The following is a 17,377-nucleotide window of genomic DNA, read 5'->3' on the forward strand; positions in this document are numbered from 1 at the left end:
CCCAATCCTACTGCCAAGTTCTTCCCAACAGGGAATATGGGAGGGGTTTCAATGTTCGCCTGCCTCAAGGAGAAAGCTTTGGGATGGTGGACGAGGCGTGGAGAACTCGCAGCGCTCCTGCTCAGAGCAGGATACACCCGAGGGATGCTGGCTCCTGCAAGCTCCAGGCCCTGGACGAGGACCCAACCATGTCCCTGGCAACCAGACCCCTTGCCAGGGGCAGAGGAACCCAAGTTCACCACGAAGATAGGAGCTGAAGGGAGCGCATGTCTTCAGTGAAACCAGGGACCACCGAAGGGAGAAATCAAGGACAAGCATGGTCTGGAGTTAAAACTCTTTATTGTCCTGCCCAGGAGCCCCGCACAAAGGAATCCGTGGAGCAGGGGTGAGGGGGGCAGCACAGGCCTGTCCCACAACTTGAAGTGAAGGGGGAGCTGTGGGAGGTGGGAGGAGACAGCTCCCGTTCAGCTCCCTGATGGCGCTGGATGCTCCGACGGCCCCCCGACATCTCGGACCCAAGGGGTGCCGTCACCAGTGCGAGGCCCGTACCTGGGGCCAAGGACAAGCTTTGTTACATCGCTCTGATCTGCAGGGGTCACTCTGGATACGTCAGTGTCACTCATCTCTCCAGCCTGGTTGGGGGAGCCCAGGCCCCAAACTGCAGGGGGGAGATGAACCCAAGTACTTGGAGGCCCTGGGAGAGCGGGAAAAGGGGGCTGCACGGGCTGGCGGCCGCCAGGAGCGGGGCACAAACTACCCCTAGTGCAGCTTCTGGCAGACATCTGGAGGGGGCCCGTCAGCCCTACTGGACCATTCTAGAGGCCCGTGGAGAAGGCCCCAGGGTGGCTGAGTTTATGCAGACTTCTTGGTGTACCTCCACCCTGGGACCAGAGTCCTGGCAGGAGAATGGGCTTCAAATCCAGCTCTGCTCCCTGTGCTGCCTTGTCTGGTGGGTCCAAATATCCTTCCCTCCCCCACCAGGCACTGGGCTGAGGCAGAGGGAGCCCAGCAGGCAGTGGCAGACACAGCTCTAGAGGGAAGCTAAGGCTTTTCCAACAGATGAACAAAGGGTGCCTCAAGGGTGGGAGTCACAAGCCTGGGAAGGAGGGGGCAGGGAGCTTCTGAGCGACCAGTGAGACACAAAATGCAAACACCTCCACCCCACGCTCATCCTCAGCCCTTATCCTACCCCACTGAGCCCAGACCCCTGGGCCCAAACCAGCAGGCCCATCCCTGCCTTCCAGGGCGAGGAGGAAGAATCTGGAACAAAAGGTGATGGCGGCGGCCTCCTCAGGAGCCTGGCGGGCCCAGGGCCATGGGGCAGCCATCACCGCAGGTTAAAGACCAGGCTGACGCTCAGGATGACGCCCAGCAGGAGGACAAAGGGCAGCCAGGTCTTCACGAAGGCGCCGATGCTGATGGAGAGAGAGGGGAGCATGGGAGGGAAGGGGCCAGTGAGTGGGCGTGTGGTCCAGCACACTGTCCTCCCACAAACCCAGACGGGGCCGCTCCCCCCAAGGAAGCTCCTGGAACCACCCCCCTCACCCCCAAACTCAGTCAACTAAGGGACTGGGTTAGGCCTGGTGCCCGCTGTGGAGGAGCACCAGCTACGGTCCTGGGCAGGGGCTGTTCCAGGCTCCTGGTGGAGATGTGACACCTCGCTGGGTGGGCACAGGAGACACGTCCACCCTCTGGGCCTTCCTGACTCCATCCACGATCGCCCCTGTGTCTGGGGAGAGGTCGCCAGTGAGAGGACCCAGAAGTCTCAGTCTGGGTGGGGAAGCCAGAGTGCCCTCTGCTCAGTGCAGTGGGCGGGGAGGGGTCGGTGAGAGTTAGGCGGGGCTATGGCTCAGCCCGCTTCAACCCCGCCTCTGCCTCAGTCTCTGTGTGACCACAGGTCACAGGTCTTCCCAGGAGACCTCTAAAAGCCTTTGGACCAAAAAAGACCCTGAAAATCTCCTTCTCAGAAGCTCTTAATGATGAGCACAGCTGGAAGAAAGCCTGGAGAGGCAGCCGGGTTAGCCCAGGTGTGTGCTGGCTCCCCGGTGGGAGGGTCACTCCACCCCTCTGAGCTCCCTTTATCTGTGAATTGGGACCAAGGCCTTTGACCTCATAAGTCATGAGGCGGGGACTTTAAAGGTCCTCCCAGGCCACCACTGGGGCCCACCCGCCCAGAACCCTGCCTCTGATGAGGGATGCTGGGAGGGGACCCTATGGGGTCACCCATCCTCTTCTGAGGGTCCACCTGTTCACCGGACCTGAGCACAGGGCTCTGTACACACGCAGCATCCCTGAGGAGCCAGAATCATTATCTCCATTTTCCCAGGGACAGTTGCAGCTCAGAGAGGCCAAGGCAGCTACCCAAGATCTCACAGTGAGCAAGGGGCAGAGCTGGGCTTCAGACAGCACCGCCCTCTCCACCAGGAGCTCAGCTACAAGGGGCAGAGCTGGGCTTCAGACAGCACCGCCCTCTCCACCAGGAGCTCAGCTACAAGGGGCAGAGCTGGGCTTCAGACAGCACCGCCCTCTCCACCAGGAGCTCAGCTCGTTGTTTTCCTGCTTTGTCCCTGCTGGCTGAAGGACCCCAGAAATGGCCCCGTTGGGATCTGTGGGAGAGTGGTCCCGGGGAGGGTGGCGGCGGCCAGGGGGACAGGCAGCGCACCTGACGTACTTCCCATACAGCAGGCAGAAGAAGCAGAGAGTCACCATGTTCCAGTTGGTGCTGTTGTTGTAGCGCATCAGGTTCAGGGCCAAGGCCACATGTGAGTGGCAGTTGTCACAGCAGAGACTGTGCTGGAGATGCAGGATGGGCTGGGTCAGGATGGGCTGCGGGGAAACCTCCCACCCTCGTTCCCGCCCTCAGGAGTGGCCCACCTACCATGCGGTGCTTGTACTCCTCAGAAGCGTCGTGCACAGCCGTGTCCCACGCGTTGGGCCCGCTAGCATATACCTGAGCAGGGTCCAGCTTCCAGTACCTGAGGGGGGAGAAGGGGTTCTGGGCACTGGCTCAGCTCCACGAATGTCCCCTGACGCCTGCTCTGTGCAGGGCCCTGAGCCGGGTGCTGAGGCTACAGGGGTGAGCCAGGTCCAGGGAAAGGGCCACACAGCTGACAACTGGAACAGTGTGACATGCCCACCGCCATGTGGATCCTGGGGAGGATATGAACTCACTCAGTGGGGACGTGAGGGGCTTCCTGGGGGTGACACGAGTCCAGTGTGAAGGAGGAAGGATTAGCCAGGCGCAGAATGGGGAGTGAATATTCTAGGGAGAGGGAACAGTTTGAACAGAGAAAGAGGCACAGAACTGTGCAGTGTGTACCAGAAATTAAGAAACTGGGCACTGCTGGGGGATTCAGATGGAAGAACGGGGTGAGGGATGTTGGAAGGTGAGGCTGGAGATGCAGGGGGGCCATGTTCTGGGGGACTTGAAGGTCATCCTGAGGAGTTCATCCATCAGAAAGCATTCTCCCCATCTCCCCACATGGGAGACTAGGGTGAATGGGAGAATAGCTGGTGGAGCTGAAGTCTGTGAACCTCAAGCTGGGTGACACCCCAAAGGGTCTGGGCCAGGGGGCACTGGGAGGTCAGAGCGCCCTCTGGCTGCTATGTGGGGAATGGCTTGACAGAGGAGCCTACAGACTGGACCAGTGAGAAACCACCGTGGCCGGGACTTCAGCTGCTCAGGGGTTCCTGCCTGGAAACGGGTGTCCTTACAACTCTCGCTGAGGAGCAGTCTGGCAGCAGACACCCAGACCAGAGGCCCCTGGCTCACATCTCCACCTGCCTGAGGGAGTCAGCAGGGTTTGGAGAGCCCAGCTCCAGGCTGCCTATGCTGTGTGGGACACCAACTCCTCCTTGGGCTCCACCCTCCTGGATGCTGCCTTGGGCAACAGAGCATCTGATGCTGTTCTGAGCAGACTGAAGACTGAGGCACTGTCACCACAACTGAGGTGGGCCCCCAAGACAGAAAAAATGAAGTCCCCAAACCCCATGCAAACCAGCAATAGCTCCAGGAGAGACTAAACTGCCTTTATTCTCTCCAACCAGAACTTTCCAGCAGAGTTCCAAACCATGCCTCCCTCACACCTTAAATGGTGTGTTTGTTCCTTGAGGGGCAGGAGAAAGAGTCCAGGTTTTGCAGTGAGACAGACCTGCATGTGAGTCCCAGCTCTGCCACTTCCTGCGTGATCTTGACCAAGTCCCTTCCTTATCTTCACCTTTCCGAAGGAGCTGACAACACGACCTTGCAGGGCTGAGGCAAGGCCTAGATGGCCCGTGGATAAAGGACCCAGCCAGGGACTGGAGCAGGAGATGTGTGGTACAAGGTCAGATGCTCTGGTAGACCCTGGCTGCCCCCCTTCACCCCATCCTCAGGCTGCTGGCTCCTGCTGTGCCCCAGAAGGCCTGGCCTGCTGCTCCAGGTAGGAGGAACCTGGCTCTAGGGCCAATCACACGGATGTTCACCACTTACTTGGCAGGCTTCCCGAAGGCCATGTTGTCTTCCTGTTGAGGGACAAGAGCAGAGGTCAGTGGGGAGACCGCATCCAGCCCAGCAGACAGACCTGGGTTGGTGGTGGAAGTGTCGTGACTTAGAAGGAGGTAAGGTGGGTGGGCAGAAGTGGAGCCTGGGCCCTGCTCTGGGGTTGGCGGGATATCTGAAGGGTCAGCAGCAGCTCTTCTGTGTGAAGAAGGCAGTGTGGCAGGAGTGCACAGAGCACTGTACCCGGAGACCAAAGACTTGGGGTACAGCCATGACTGCCTCTCTCTGTGGCTGCCAAGTAATTCTCTCACCCTCTATGGGCCTTATTTTCTCCAGGTTCTCTGGTCAATCTCTGGTCTTTGTCCATAGGGGAGTGGTCTCCTTCATGGTGTGAATGAGGACAACCTCTGACCTCCTGACCCGACAGTGGTGGCCCACACAGAATCTGGCAGTGTGACTGCAGTCAAAGCAGGATGTGGGGTGGGTTGGGGTGAGTGGGGTAGACACAGCGGTTGGGCCTCAAGAGGCCTGCTACGAGGGGGATGTTTTAGCCAAGTCCTATACCTGCCACACAAGATGTGGGGTACAGGAGTTACAAAGGGACAGATTCTGGGTTCAGAATCTGCTGACAGAGCTGGTCAAAGATGAATTATCATACACATATATGGCAGTGAAAGTAATGGGTATGAAAGACCTTTGTGGTGTTAAGATGATCATGACAAATATGAACATAAGCAGGCTGGTGCCACCACACCCATTCATCCCAGCCTGACGGAGAGGAAGCTGCAACTCGAAATAGGCAGGACGCTGCCTGCTCACCTGGCGCAAGCCTACTGCCCTATCTCGGGCACATCCCCAGGGAACAGACCTGAGAACACAGCTGGTTCATTCTAGAAGGTCCGCCCCCTCTTCTCCATGGCCACACCCAGGGAACCACATCAGCCTCCCCTGTGCCCCCGCCTTGTGACTCCCACCTTCTGAAGGTCCAGACACTTGGTTCCTGGACCAAGGAACCAGGATGGTCTGACTCTCCACTCTTGCCTCTAACCCTACCCATGTCTTGGTACCCCCGGGGTGGGCAAAGGGCTGGGTCAGTTACTTAAGAATCCTGGCCACACTGCCCTCCTGGCCTGTCCTGGAGGCAAGAGAAAGGGGAAAGGGGTCAAACACTGGTGAGAAGCAGAGGGCCGGACCAGGACTGCATGGCATCTGCATTCTCCTGCATATTGGGGAGACAGGAAGGCTGCCTGTGGGCAAGATAGGCTAGCTTTCCACTTGAGCCCTGGAACCCTCCAGAGGGGGGCAGAATGGGGACTCACCGACACAAAGTAGGGGCCCGCAAAGTCCCGAATGACTCCTGTGGATGTGCAGATGCCCATGTGGCCAATGATGGGGAAAAACCACCTGTGAAAAAAAGGACAGGGAAAGGGCAGAGCTTGTGGGTGTCTTTCAGCTGGTCAGACAGACGCTGGGAACACTCCATCCAGAGTGACAGCATATGAATATAACGTTGTGTGGTAAAGTGTCCATTAGGGTGGCGGCAGCGGGAGGGGAAGTACAGAAGTGGGGCAAGTGAAAGTGAACAGCAGAGCCGGGAATCGGTGCAGCCCACAGAACAGCTAAACTCAAAGGACGGCAACACTGAGTGTGGTGAGGAGGCGGAGCAACTGGAACTCTCTTCTCACTGCTGCTGGGAGAGTTTCCACAGCTTTCGAAAACTGGTACCACACCCTCTACCTCAGCAATTCCACTTCAGAGTATACATCCAACAGAAACAAATGCTTGTGTCCACCAAAGCCGTGGACAAGAATGTTCACAGCACCTTTATTAAAAAATAGCTGGAAACAACAGTTGTCAAAATTCACTGAACCGCACACTTAAAATGTATGCACTTTATTGTATGTGAATTATATCTCAATAAAGTTGATTAAAAAAACCTAGAAATAATCCAAATGTCCAACAATAGTAAAACGGGTAAGTAAATTGGGGTATAGTCATACAGTGAAATAGTAGGTAACAATGAAAAATAATAAACTGCTACGCACAACACAACATGGATTCTCACATATACAAGCCAGAGTAAAAGAAAACTTACACAAAAGTGCATGCATATTATTCTGTTTATGTGAAGTTCAAGAAAAGGCAAAACTAATCTATTGTGCTGGAGGGCAGAAGAGGGGTTATTTCTGTGGCAGAACTGACTGGCACAAGGGAGCCCAATGGATACTGGAAACATCCTCTCTCTTGACCTGGGTGAATGAGTGCACACACATGCAAAATTCATTGAGCCGTATACTTAAGATTTTTACACTTTATGGTACATGTTATACCTCAATTAAAAAGTTTTCTAGGGCTTCCCTGGTGGCGCAGTGGTTGAGAGTCCGCCTGCCGATGCAGGGAACACGGGTTCGTGCCCCGGTCCGGGAAGATCCCACATGCCGCGGAGTGGCTGGGCCCGTGAGCCATGGCCACTGAGCCTGCGCGTCCGGAGCCCGTGCTCCGCAACGGGAGAGGCCACAACAGTAAGAGGCCCGCGTACTGCAAAAAAAAAAGGCTTAAAAAGTTTTTTAAAAAGTGTTGGGGGGCACTTAAACCAGCGTGTGTGTGTGTGTGTGTGAAACAATGAAGAAACAATGTGTGCAAGGGTAGAGATCAGGACAAAAGCATGATGCATTCCAGGAACTGAAAGTTTGATTTGTTTTTAATTCTAATTTTTATTTTTATTGGCTGTGTTCAGTCGTTGTTGCTGCACGCGGGCTTTCTCTAGTTGTGGCGAGCGGGGACTACCTTTTCGTTGTGGTGCGCGGGCTTCTCATCGTGGTGGCTTCTCTTGTTGAGGAGCATTGGCTCTAGGCACACGGGCTTCAGTAGTTGCGGCACGCAGGCTCAGTAGTTGTGGCTCGCGGGCCTTGGAGTGCAGGCTCAGTAGTTGTGGCGCACAGGCTTCAGTTGCTCCGCGGCATGTGGGATCTTCCTGGACCAGGGATAGAACCCGTGTCCCCTGCACTGGCAGATGGATTCTTAACCACTGCGCCAACAGGGAAGTCGAAAGTTTGAATTTTTAAAAGCCATGGGCATTTATTTAGAAAACCCAAATCTCAGTTGGACCCTGATATGCAAAACGCATAGGAACTCCAGATCTGTCTGTAGTCTGAGAACCATGGCTCTACAGGAACTAGGTGCTGGAGAGACTGATCCAGTTTAAGAAGGACTCACAAGGAAAAAAAGAAAAAAGGACTCCCAGGGCCAGCAGCCACGTGCTGATTTGAAGGCTGCCTGCTGGGAGGTGGAGGCAAAAGCCACAGAGATATAGCCCAAAGAAACAATTACATGGGGCTGGGGCAGAGTCAGCAAAGACTTCACACAGGAGGTAACTTTTAACCTTGACCTGTGAAAGCACAGGATGTTGACAGGCAGAAAGCAAAACTCCAAGGCAGCAAAGTGCTGCGTGTGCCTGGAGAATGGGAGGGAGACAGGAGTTCAGAGGCTGTTCTGGAATACTGGCAAGAGAAGATGGTGATCCAGAGTACTGGTCAGGTGAGAAGCAGATGGCTTGAGAAGATCTTTAAAAGGAAGACTGGGCAGTTTTATGACGATAGGATAGAGCTCTTCCAGGTCTGCAGCTTGAGCACCGGGAAGGATGGTGGGGCCAGAGTGGTCTTTTTGTTTTTGGCTGTGCCGCATGGCTTGCGGGATCTGTTCCTGGACCAGGGATTGAAGCCGGGCCCCCGGCAGCGAAAGCGCCGAGTCCCAACCTTACTGGATGGCCAGGGAATTCCCCAGAGTGGTCTTTTAAGAACATGATCCAGATTCTGCCATTCCCTTGCTTTAACATCCATTACGGGCTTCCTATTACACTTATACTCCAAACTCCTTCCAACAGTCTGGCCCTGCTTAATCCTTGAAGCCACCTCACTCTTCTCTCTAGCTACACTGCCCAATTCTGGTTCGTCAGACACACCAAATCCTCCCACCTCAATGGTTTTTTTTACATTTGCCTTCGTCCCAGACACTCTTCTAGAGCTTCACATAGCTGGCTGCTTCTCATCACTTAGGCCTCAGCTAATGGTCAACTCTGGAGGTTTCCCTTGACAGTGCCTTCTACAGTAGCCACACACGACCCCAGGCACCCCAGATCCCATGACTCTGCTTTAATTTCGTCATAGTATCTACTGTTATCTGCAATCATCTTGTTTACTTATATGGTTACTGTCTTTCCCCTCTAGTATGTAAACTCTGAGAGAGCAGGGATTTTCTCTTATTGATTAGAGTAGCCCGCAGGGCAGTGCCTGGCACATAGCTGCAGCTAAGCAGTCACTGACTAAATGATGCATGAATGAATATCATGCATTTAAGAGTGGAGTCAGGCTCTGAGGTCAGACCTGGGTTGAGTCTTGACTGTTTTGGGCAGGCACTCACTCCCATCTGTCAGTGAGAGGTGAACAATGATGATGATGACCTCAATGGGGGGCGATTGTGAGGATCAAACAGGATATGCCTGCAAAATGCTTATGACACTTCCCTGCACTTGGTAGTTGCCCAATGTTGTTATCATGAGGTGTACAATAAATACCTGCTATCTGATTGGCTGGACGGGCTGGCGTACAATAAGTTGCTTTAGACTCATAGTGGCCACAGGATGGACACTCAGAACTATGGGAAAGTAGCTCCTCTGGCTTCTCAGGCCCTAATCTCAAGACCCATCTCCACCTCCCACCCTCAATTCCTTTCATCTGGTTGGGGAGAGGTCTGGGTTTGACCAATACTCCACATACCACGGCTTCCCCGGAAGTAGAATAAAGGCTGGAGACAACAGAAGTCTGCGCCTGGGGAAGCCCCAGAGAAGAAACTCTCAAAGTATTTGTCAGTCTGGAAGCTCCATGAAGGCAAGCTCCAAAGCTGCTTTGTGGACTACTGTCTACTCAGACCTAGTACATAATAGATCTTCAAGAACTATTTATTGAATGAATGAGTTATTGACTCTGGAGCTCTACCTGGTATAGGTAGACTATTTCAGTGGAAAAAGCCCTATGCTGGGTTCTAAGCCTTTATTTCCTCATCTATAAAATGAGGATGACAGTACCTATTTTCACTACATTGATAAAAGGACTGAATGAGACAGTGAATATAAAATGTTTAGAACACAGCCCAGAACAGAGTAAGTATCCAATCTTTTCTGTTTTTAGTAGTAGCAATAGCTGTTATCTGGCTTTTCATGCAGAATTATCAACACTTCTGAGGGGACAGACAGATCTCTGGATTCAGTTTCCCCCTCTCTGATCCACCCCCACCACCTCCAAAATCAATGACAGTTCCTTGTGCCACATCTATTCCTAGCTCTGCATTCTAGGTCAGCAATCACCACAATGTACTACAATGGTGAGTTCACCTGTCTCTCTCCTGCTGGAAGGCGAGTCCTTTGATGGGAACATGAGCCTTCTGATGGGGCAGTAGGCCTTATTCATCTTATGAACACCTGTAAATAGATCTGAATAGAAATGGGGTGTGTGCTGCTTCTGGCCCAGATGACTGGGGATCGTGGTGCCTCCACTCAATGTTGCTACCAGCTCTCCAAAGAGCAGAGGACTCCACAAACGTGTTTTTGAGAACAGGGAAAAACCAAAGAGATCTTGGGATAACAAGACAGGTTTTATCAAAACCAATACATTCCCTCCCAGTTATTCTCACGTTAACATTTTACTTTCTTCATAGCACGATTCACTATCAGTTCTTTTATTAGTTTACTTGTTTACTGTCTATCTCCTTCCACCATGATTTAAACTCTGTGAGAACAAGGATCATACCTGCTTTACTCACCACTGTATATTCTTATCACCTAGAACTACTCTAGGCACATAGGAGTCACTTAGCAGGTGTGTTAAAAAGAATACTGAGGGACTTCCCTGGTGGCGCAGTGGTTAAGAATCCGCCTGCCAATGCAGGGGACACGGGTTTGAGCCCTGGTCTGGGAAGATCCCACATGCTGTGGAGCAACTAAGCCCGTGTGCCACAACTACGGTGCCTGCGCTCTAGAGCCCGCGAGCCACAACTACTGAAGCCTGTGCACCTAGAGCCCGTGCTCCGCAACGAGAAGCCACTGCAGTGAGAAGCCCGCACGCCACAACGAAGACCCAACACAGCTAAAAATAAATAAATAAATTTATTTTTTAAAAAAAAGAATACTGAATTAATCAATAAAAACGCTTTCTTAAAATTTTTATTTTGAAAGGACTCAGACTTGGGTGTTCTTTTTTTAAATTATACATTTATTTACTTACTTATTTATTTATTTTTGGCCGCGTCGGGTCTTCGTTGCTGTGCACGGGCTTTCTTTAGTTGCGGTGAGTGGGGGCTACTCTTTGTTTGCAGTGACGTCTCTTTGTTGCAGAGTCTGGGCTCAAGGCATGTGAGCTCAGTAGCTAGGTTCCCGGCTTTAGAGCACAGGTTCAGTAGTTGTGGCGCACGGGCTTAGTTGCTCCGCGGCATGTGGGATCTTCCCGGACCAGGGATCGAACCCGTGTCCCCTGCATCGGCAGGCAGATTCTTAACCACTGCGCCACCAGGGAAGTCCAAGACTTGGGTGTTCTTAAACAAATGCATAAGCATTTGAAAACAGAACAACTGAAGTATTTTAACATAATACAAGAATTAAGCTCATTTTAGGATCAGCAACATATAAGAACAAAAATGATCCCTTCTCCACACCACTTGGCTCTTTTTGATACAGGGAACAAATCTATTCGTCAGGTGAGAGGGGACAGGATGTAATCGAACGAGAGCAAGTTAAGGAGTCAGAAAACGGAGTTTGGGATGCTTCCGTTTACTGTCATGTGAACATGATCAAGACATTTAATGGTACAAATTCATCATCCGAGAATATAATTCCTGCCTTAGAAAGTGGTTGTGGAATTCAGAGGAAATGGGTGTGAAAGAGCTTGGCCAACTGTCCAGCACTGTGAGGAGTGGTTATTATCAGCTGTCAAGGCTGAAGCACGAGGGCAAACCAGCTCCCTACTCCCCCCTCCTCGTCCCCAAGCTCCTTGCTAAAAGGCGCCAGCAGTTTTGGAGCACCTGCTTTCTCTTCTGACAAAGGCTGATGCCATAGAAAGAACCCTGGTCTGGAAGGCAGACAGCCTGGGACCTAAATGCGCTTTGCAACTGAGATGGTGTGTGATCTTCAGCCTCATCTGTGAGACAAAGGACTGGACTCCCAGATCTCTGGGAGCCCTTCCAATGACGAAATCCCAGGAGTTGGTGTGGTCCCAATCAAACTCCCACTCTTGCCTCCAGACCCAGCTGGATGTCTTGCGTATAGGAAGTGACCAGCAATCATTTGTTTAACGAATGAATAAGCCAGTGAGTGAATGAAGATGTCTCTCTCACACCCAGTTAGGGGTCCCTTTTCTGTACGCCCACAGGTCCTTAGCTTCCCAGCCTCAGTACCTTTCCGCGGTCAACAACGGTCTTTCTCTCAGATCAGCCCAGGTGTAATGAGGGAGGGGAGCTTGGCCCATTCACCAGCAGAGCTCGCACCGCGCGGGTGGCGGGGTACTGGTGAACCGCGGACCCGTGCGAAGGGTTTGCTGTGTGTCGGGGCCGGAGGCTGGCCCCGGGCCGCCGGAGGACGCCACGCGGGCCCGGCTCTCCCAGTCCCCGGGCGGACGCCGGAGGAGACTCACGTGAGCACCGGTATGGGAGTCCACACCACGCAGTAAGGGAAGCGGCTCCGCTCCACGTCCATGACGCCGCTGCCAGCACAGCTAAACTGCTTCTTGTCCGTCTCGGCCGCCGTCGGCGCCTCCACTTCCGCCATCCCGGGCGGGGGTGGCAGCGGCGGCGGCAACAGGAGTGGCGAACTCCCTTCCGCTTCCGCCATGCTGCGCGCGCCCCGCTCCGGCCTGCCCCTGATGCAGCGCCGGTCGCTCGGTGGCGTCACTTCCGGAAGGTGGGGTCCGCCAGGCTTGGCCTTCCCGCCGGGAATAGGAGCCGCGTCCTTCTTGGCCCGGCCCACCTCCTTCTGCGCCCGCCAGCCACGGGGGTTCGCGCTAGCACTGAACCGCAGCGAAAGGGATGCCCTCAGGCAGCGCGCAGTCTAGCGCGGGAGACTGACCTAGAACTCTGTAATTCAGTACGCTGAGGGCTCCTAAGAGGTGTGGTACAGTCTCCATATATTGAGCGCGACTTAGGTGCCACGCACTTGACGTACATTGTTTTAATCCCCATAAACTGCTTAGACGTGCGAATTTAGGTATTTCCCTCAAGTTACAAGTGAGAAACTGAGGCTTAAGAGGTGAGGTAAGTGGCCACGACTCAAACCCAAGTCTCTATCCCTTTTTCATTCTGTGGTCTCTTGCGAGGTAGTGGTAGCATAAAGGAAGGATAGACTAAAACAATGTGTGGCGTGTGTGCAGAAATAGGGGAAACTTGCCTGAAGATATTTGAGCTGAGCCTTGATGTTTGCCAGGTGGCTCGGGGATGGGGCTGGAGGGATGCGTGCAGCCGTGCAAAGAAAGAAAGGCCTTGCAGAGCAGTGTGCAGGAGTGTGAATATCACCTTGGCTGGAGTAAATCACAAACCTTAGATGTGATCCGATCCCTTCATTGTACAAATGGGAAAACTGAGGCTCAGGGAAGTTAAAGTAATTGTCTGAGATCACACACTATAAAGAAGCCAGGCTCAAATCTTGGATTCTTTGGGCTTTTTTACGGATGCCAAGATAGCCAAAGAAAATGGAATCTGCTGGTGTGGGAAGGGAAAATGGGGGGACAAAGAAGGAAGGCAGCAGCTAAAAATCATGCTAGTGGGAGGTATGGATAAATCCGCTGAGGAAGGTGGGAGATATGCCTTTTGGGGAAGGTTTTTCTTCCATTGAATTACCCTCCCTCAACACTGATCTATAGAAAGCCTGCTCTCCTGTTTTTAGAACCTAATATTTTAATGCATTTTGGAGGGGTATGTCTATCTCTGTTATGGAACTCTAAGTTCCTTAATTTCAGTAGCTAGCACTGTTCCTAGTGCAGAGCAGATGCCCACTAGATGTTTACTGATTTACAGAACGACTGGGTGTTTTATAAAGGCCTCACAGATATCACAGCTGAAAATGATTCTAACCCACTCAAAATTCTTTGAGTATGTTTATGCCTCTCCTGTGACCCATGTGTGTGATCCTTGATGGGCAACAACCAGCATCTGGCACATGTATGGAATAGATTAAGTGTGCAGTGCCTGTTTGTTGAATGAATAAATCACATCTTGATTCAATCACTATAGCTGTCCCATCTCTTCTGGAGGGTCTCCGAGGAAGGTCTATACCTTAGACATTCCTCTGCCATCACTGTCAACCCATAATTCTAGCAAAGGGCTGGTGGGTGCCCTTTAAACATTTATTGTTTGTAGGGATGAATACACAACCAAAGTCAGTCTTTCTTAGGGCCTGCCACAAATTTGGTTGTACTAACACAAGTACCACATTTAATCTGACAACCTTCAGTGTTTTCCCATTGTACTTTGGATAAAACACAAATATACCATGCTTACAAGGCCCTGCACCATGCCCTTTTTTTTTATTAACTTGTTCACTGTCCTACAGCCTCTTTTCAGTTCCTCTCATGTGCCGTGTTCTTGTATACCCCATGGACGTGGCACACACTGTTCCCTTCTGCCTGAAATGCCCTTTCTCCCTCCAAAACTGGGTAACGTTCATTCATCCTTCAAGTAGCAGATTAAATGTCACTTTCTCAGAGAGCTCTTCCTTGGCTTCCCTATCTAAATTGGAAAGCTCCTGTGAATCTCCCCTGGAATACCTTGTTCTTTTCCTTTGTAGCACATTTGTGGCTGTGTATTGTTGGACTCCCCTACTAGGCTGGAAACTCCTTGAGGGCAGACACTGTATTTGTCTTGTTCACTTTTGTAAACCCAATGCCTAGTAGTGTCTAGCACAGAGCATTTGCTTAATATTTGCTAAACTGAATGAATGGCAAATAGTTATAAGCTTGGTATGTATCATATGCTAGCTATAGACAGTCTGAGAGCAGGAACCTAGCTTGTCAGCTGCTACCTTGCAGTGCCCCAAGATTTTTAAGGGACCTATGGATGTTGGTAGGCACAGTGCTCAGTAGGGTCTGACCAGAGAGCCCTAGCTCCTTGGCCTAGGCAGCTGCAGAAGCAGGGGCATGAGGAGGGCCAGGTACCTGGAGGGAGAAACCAGCTCTTTCTCTGACTCCTCTGGAGCCTCTCTCCCAGGCTTGTTCCCCTTCGCAGCCCGTTCACAGGACCCCCTCCCACATGTACACGTCACCTAGGTTCTCTTACCCAATGTTAAAGCTTCCCTGGCCTGTGCCCTTGCCTCCTGTGCTGCTGCCACCCCTATCACCCACAGACAGATGGGAAATCTCCATCAAAGACTAACAGTCCCTTCCAGGCTCAGAGGATCACAGCAGGGTCCTGGAAGAAGCTCCTCTAACAGAGCTCAGGAAACGATTGATAGAGCTCATAGCCACCCCTCCCCCAACACACACCCCGACCTAAAATAGGAATGACCATCTGGATCCACTTATAGGACTGGCTGGGGGAGGGAAGGATGGCAGAGCTGGAAGCAGTCAAGCTGGGAAAGCTTCAAGGGTAAGATGCTGCTTGTTTGAAGGGTGAACTCAGGGCACGTCCTCTCTTGGTATGAGTCAGGACACCCCCTCAATTGGCCCCATGTAAAAGTCCCCAGGGCTCACACACTTCCTTCCACAGGCCATCTCACTCCTCATCCTGGCATTCAAGGCCCCCATGGTCTGGCCCCAACCCCCAACCTTCTTTTCCATCCTCATCTCTCTCTCTGTCTCCCTTGGGACTTGCTTGGATTTAACCTCATTGCCCTGTTTGCCCTTCAGAGAAAGAGCCCTGCCCTTCATACCTCATGTTTGCTCACACTGTTCCTTCAGTAGAGTTCCTTCCCCTACTCTCACCCTTCCCCTTCTCTCTACACCACTTTCAGGGTTTCCAGCAAATCCTCCCTCTTTGCTCCCAGAGCATGGAGCCTGTTTCTGCCTATTGCATATTCATGTGTACTTGCATTAGCATTAGCTGTTCACATGTCTGTCTTCCCCAGGAGACAGCAAACTCCTTGAGAAGGGGACTGACTGGATCCATTGGACCTTGTAGTCAGAATGGCACCCGGTAGATAGGAAGTCCTCAGGGAATGGGACCAGAGCTATTTGATGACCATAGATTGGTCGCCTTAATGGCTCTAGTGAAGAATCACCTCAATCAGTAATCCAGGGAAGCAGGGCTGAGCCTGGGGCGATCACAGCGCAGGTTGGAGGAGCTGCTGGGTGTGATGCAGTGTGCATGTGTGTGTGTCCTCTCTTCTGCAGGCTTTCTGCTTCTGCTCCATTGGATTCCCCCCATTAAGCCCTAAACTGTCTTCCTGGATGGCTGCAAACCTTTCTGTGGTGGGGAGGGGACCACTGGGGCTGATACAATGCAAGAAACCATTTGAGAACAGACCCTCTGACCCTTTAGACATCAGAGTTTTACAAAACGACTTTCTTCTCCATTCCATTTTATAGATGGGCAGACTTACCCAACAAATTAGAAAGCACACCTAGGACCAGAATCTAAGTGTTCTGCACCCAGGTGGGCAGTAAAGCATGGTGGTTAAGCATATGAACTCCAGCCGGCAAGCCCAGTATTGACCCTTAGCTTTGTCAGTGGTTGTCAGACCTTAGGAAAGTAACCGAACCTGTCAGGGCATCAATTTCCTCATCCTTAAAATGGGAAACGAAGATTGCAAAGTTCTTGTAAAGTTTATTTGATAGGCTATAGCTGAACAGCTCCTGGCCCAATATGAACACTCAGTGTTGGCTGTTACAGCAATTCAAACCACTCATCACCATCATAGGACCCTTAACCACTTAAGCACTTAGATGCGCATCCTCTCACTGTGATTTGGGGCCTTCTTACGATGCAGTGAAGTAACCAGAGCAGGTATCATGGCACCCATTTTCCCAATGAGAAAAATGAGCCCAGAAAGGTTCAGGAACTTTCCCAAGATCTAAGCATAAATTAGATAGAGTTGGGGTTCTGCACCTTAACCCTGGGCTATCTCTGCTGGTGACCCCCTTTAGGGCCATTAAAGAGTGATGAGGACGAGACCTGAGATTCTGTAAATCATCATAAAAAAGGTGCAAACTGTGGCATCACTAGGACCAGGACCTATTTTATATCAAGAAGTGGCTCGGGTGCAGGAGGCAGAACATGGCTGAACAACAGAGTGCCTCACGCCTGCCATCGTGTCCACAAGACACAGAGCCTGGCACGCAGTGGGGCACTCCACGGCAGAATGTATGGGGCAAGGCTCAAGATTTCTAGTGAAATCTAACGTTCAGGGACCGTGTGCAACCCCCATATTTGCTACCCACATCTTCCAGAGAATGTGGAGGCACCAGGAGGGCAGGGACTCATCTGTTGCATGCATTGCCATTAAGCCAGTGCTAGGCCAATAGGAACCCAAAAAATATCATGACATTAAATAAGAAAGTGATTCTTAAAGAACTGGACCAGGAATCCGAGATTAGAGATCCAGTCCTGGTTTTGCTTCTAGTAACTTGGGTTTTAGGCAGTCCATTCCCTCTTCCTGCCCCTCTTTGGAACTCATTGTCCCTATTTGTAGTTCTCAGAGTATTCTGGGTGGTTCTGATGTATAGCCAGGGCTGGGATCCTCTGAGCTGATCTCTCATCACCTTTTAAGTTCTGCAAATGCATTTCAGCATGCTCCTTAGCACAGAGACCGGCAGCAGGCCCTGGGGCCACAGGGCCACACCTGCCCACCACAAACACAGGGGTTGCAATTCTAATGTCTGTTCCGCTACACATTCACTACGCAGGCTTATCTCACCGAGCCCCAGG

General features: G+C 52.0%; 1 protein-coding gene across 2 annotated transcripts; it reads right to left on the reverse strand.

Moving 5' to 3' along the window:
* Window positions 1-329: 329 nt before the first annotated feature.
* TMEM222 (transmembrane protein 222) lies at window positions 330-12,356 on the reverse strand (the record flags this gene model as incomplete). Of its 2 annotated transcripts, none has more annotated exons than XM_082672268.1 (6): window positions 330-1,415; window positions 2,672-2,793; window positions 2,879-2,975; window positions 4,472-4,503; window positions 5,800-5,884; window positions 12,160-12,356. In XM_082672268.1, 6 exons carry the CDS (start codon window positions 12,354-12,356, stop codon window positions 1,328-1,330), a joined length of 621 nt encoding a protein of 206 aa, XP_082528394.1. In that variant the 3' UTR covers window positions 330-1,327. The 2 variants fall into 2 exon arrangements, with proteins under 2 accessions (XP_082528394.1, XP_082528393.1); XM_082672267.1 differs by having other exon boundaries at window positions 2,663-2,793.
* Between the last annotated feature and the right edge of the window lie 5,021 nt (window positions 12,357-17,377).

Source organism: Grampus griseus (genome assembly GCF_964374135.1).
Source record: "Grampus griseus genome assembly, chromosome: 1".
In the NCBI taxonomy this organism is placed as follows: Eukaryota; Metazoa; Chordata; class Mammalia; order Artiodactyla; family Delphinidae; genus Grampus; species Grampus griseus.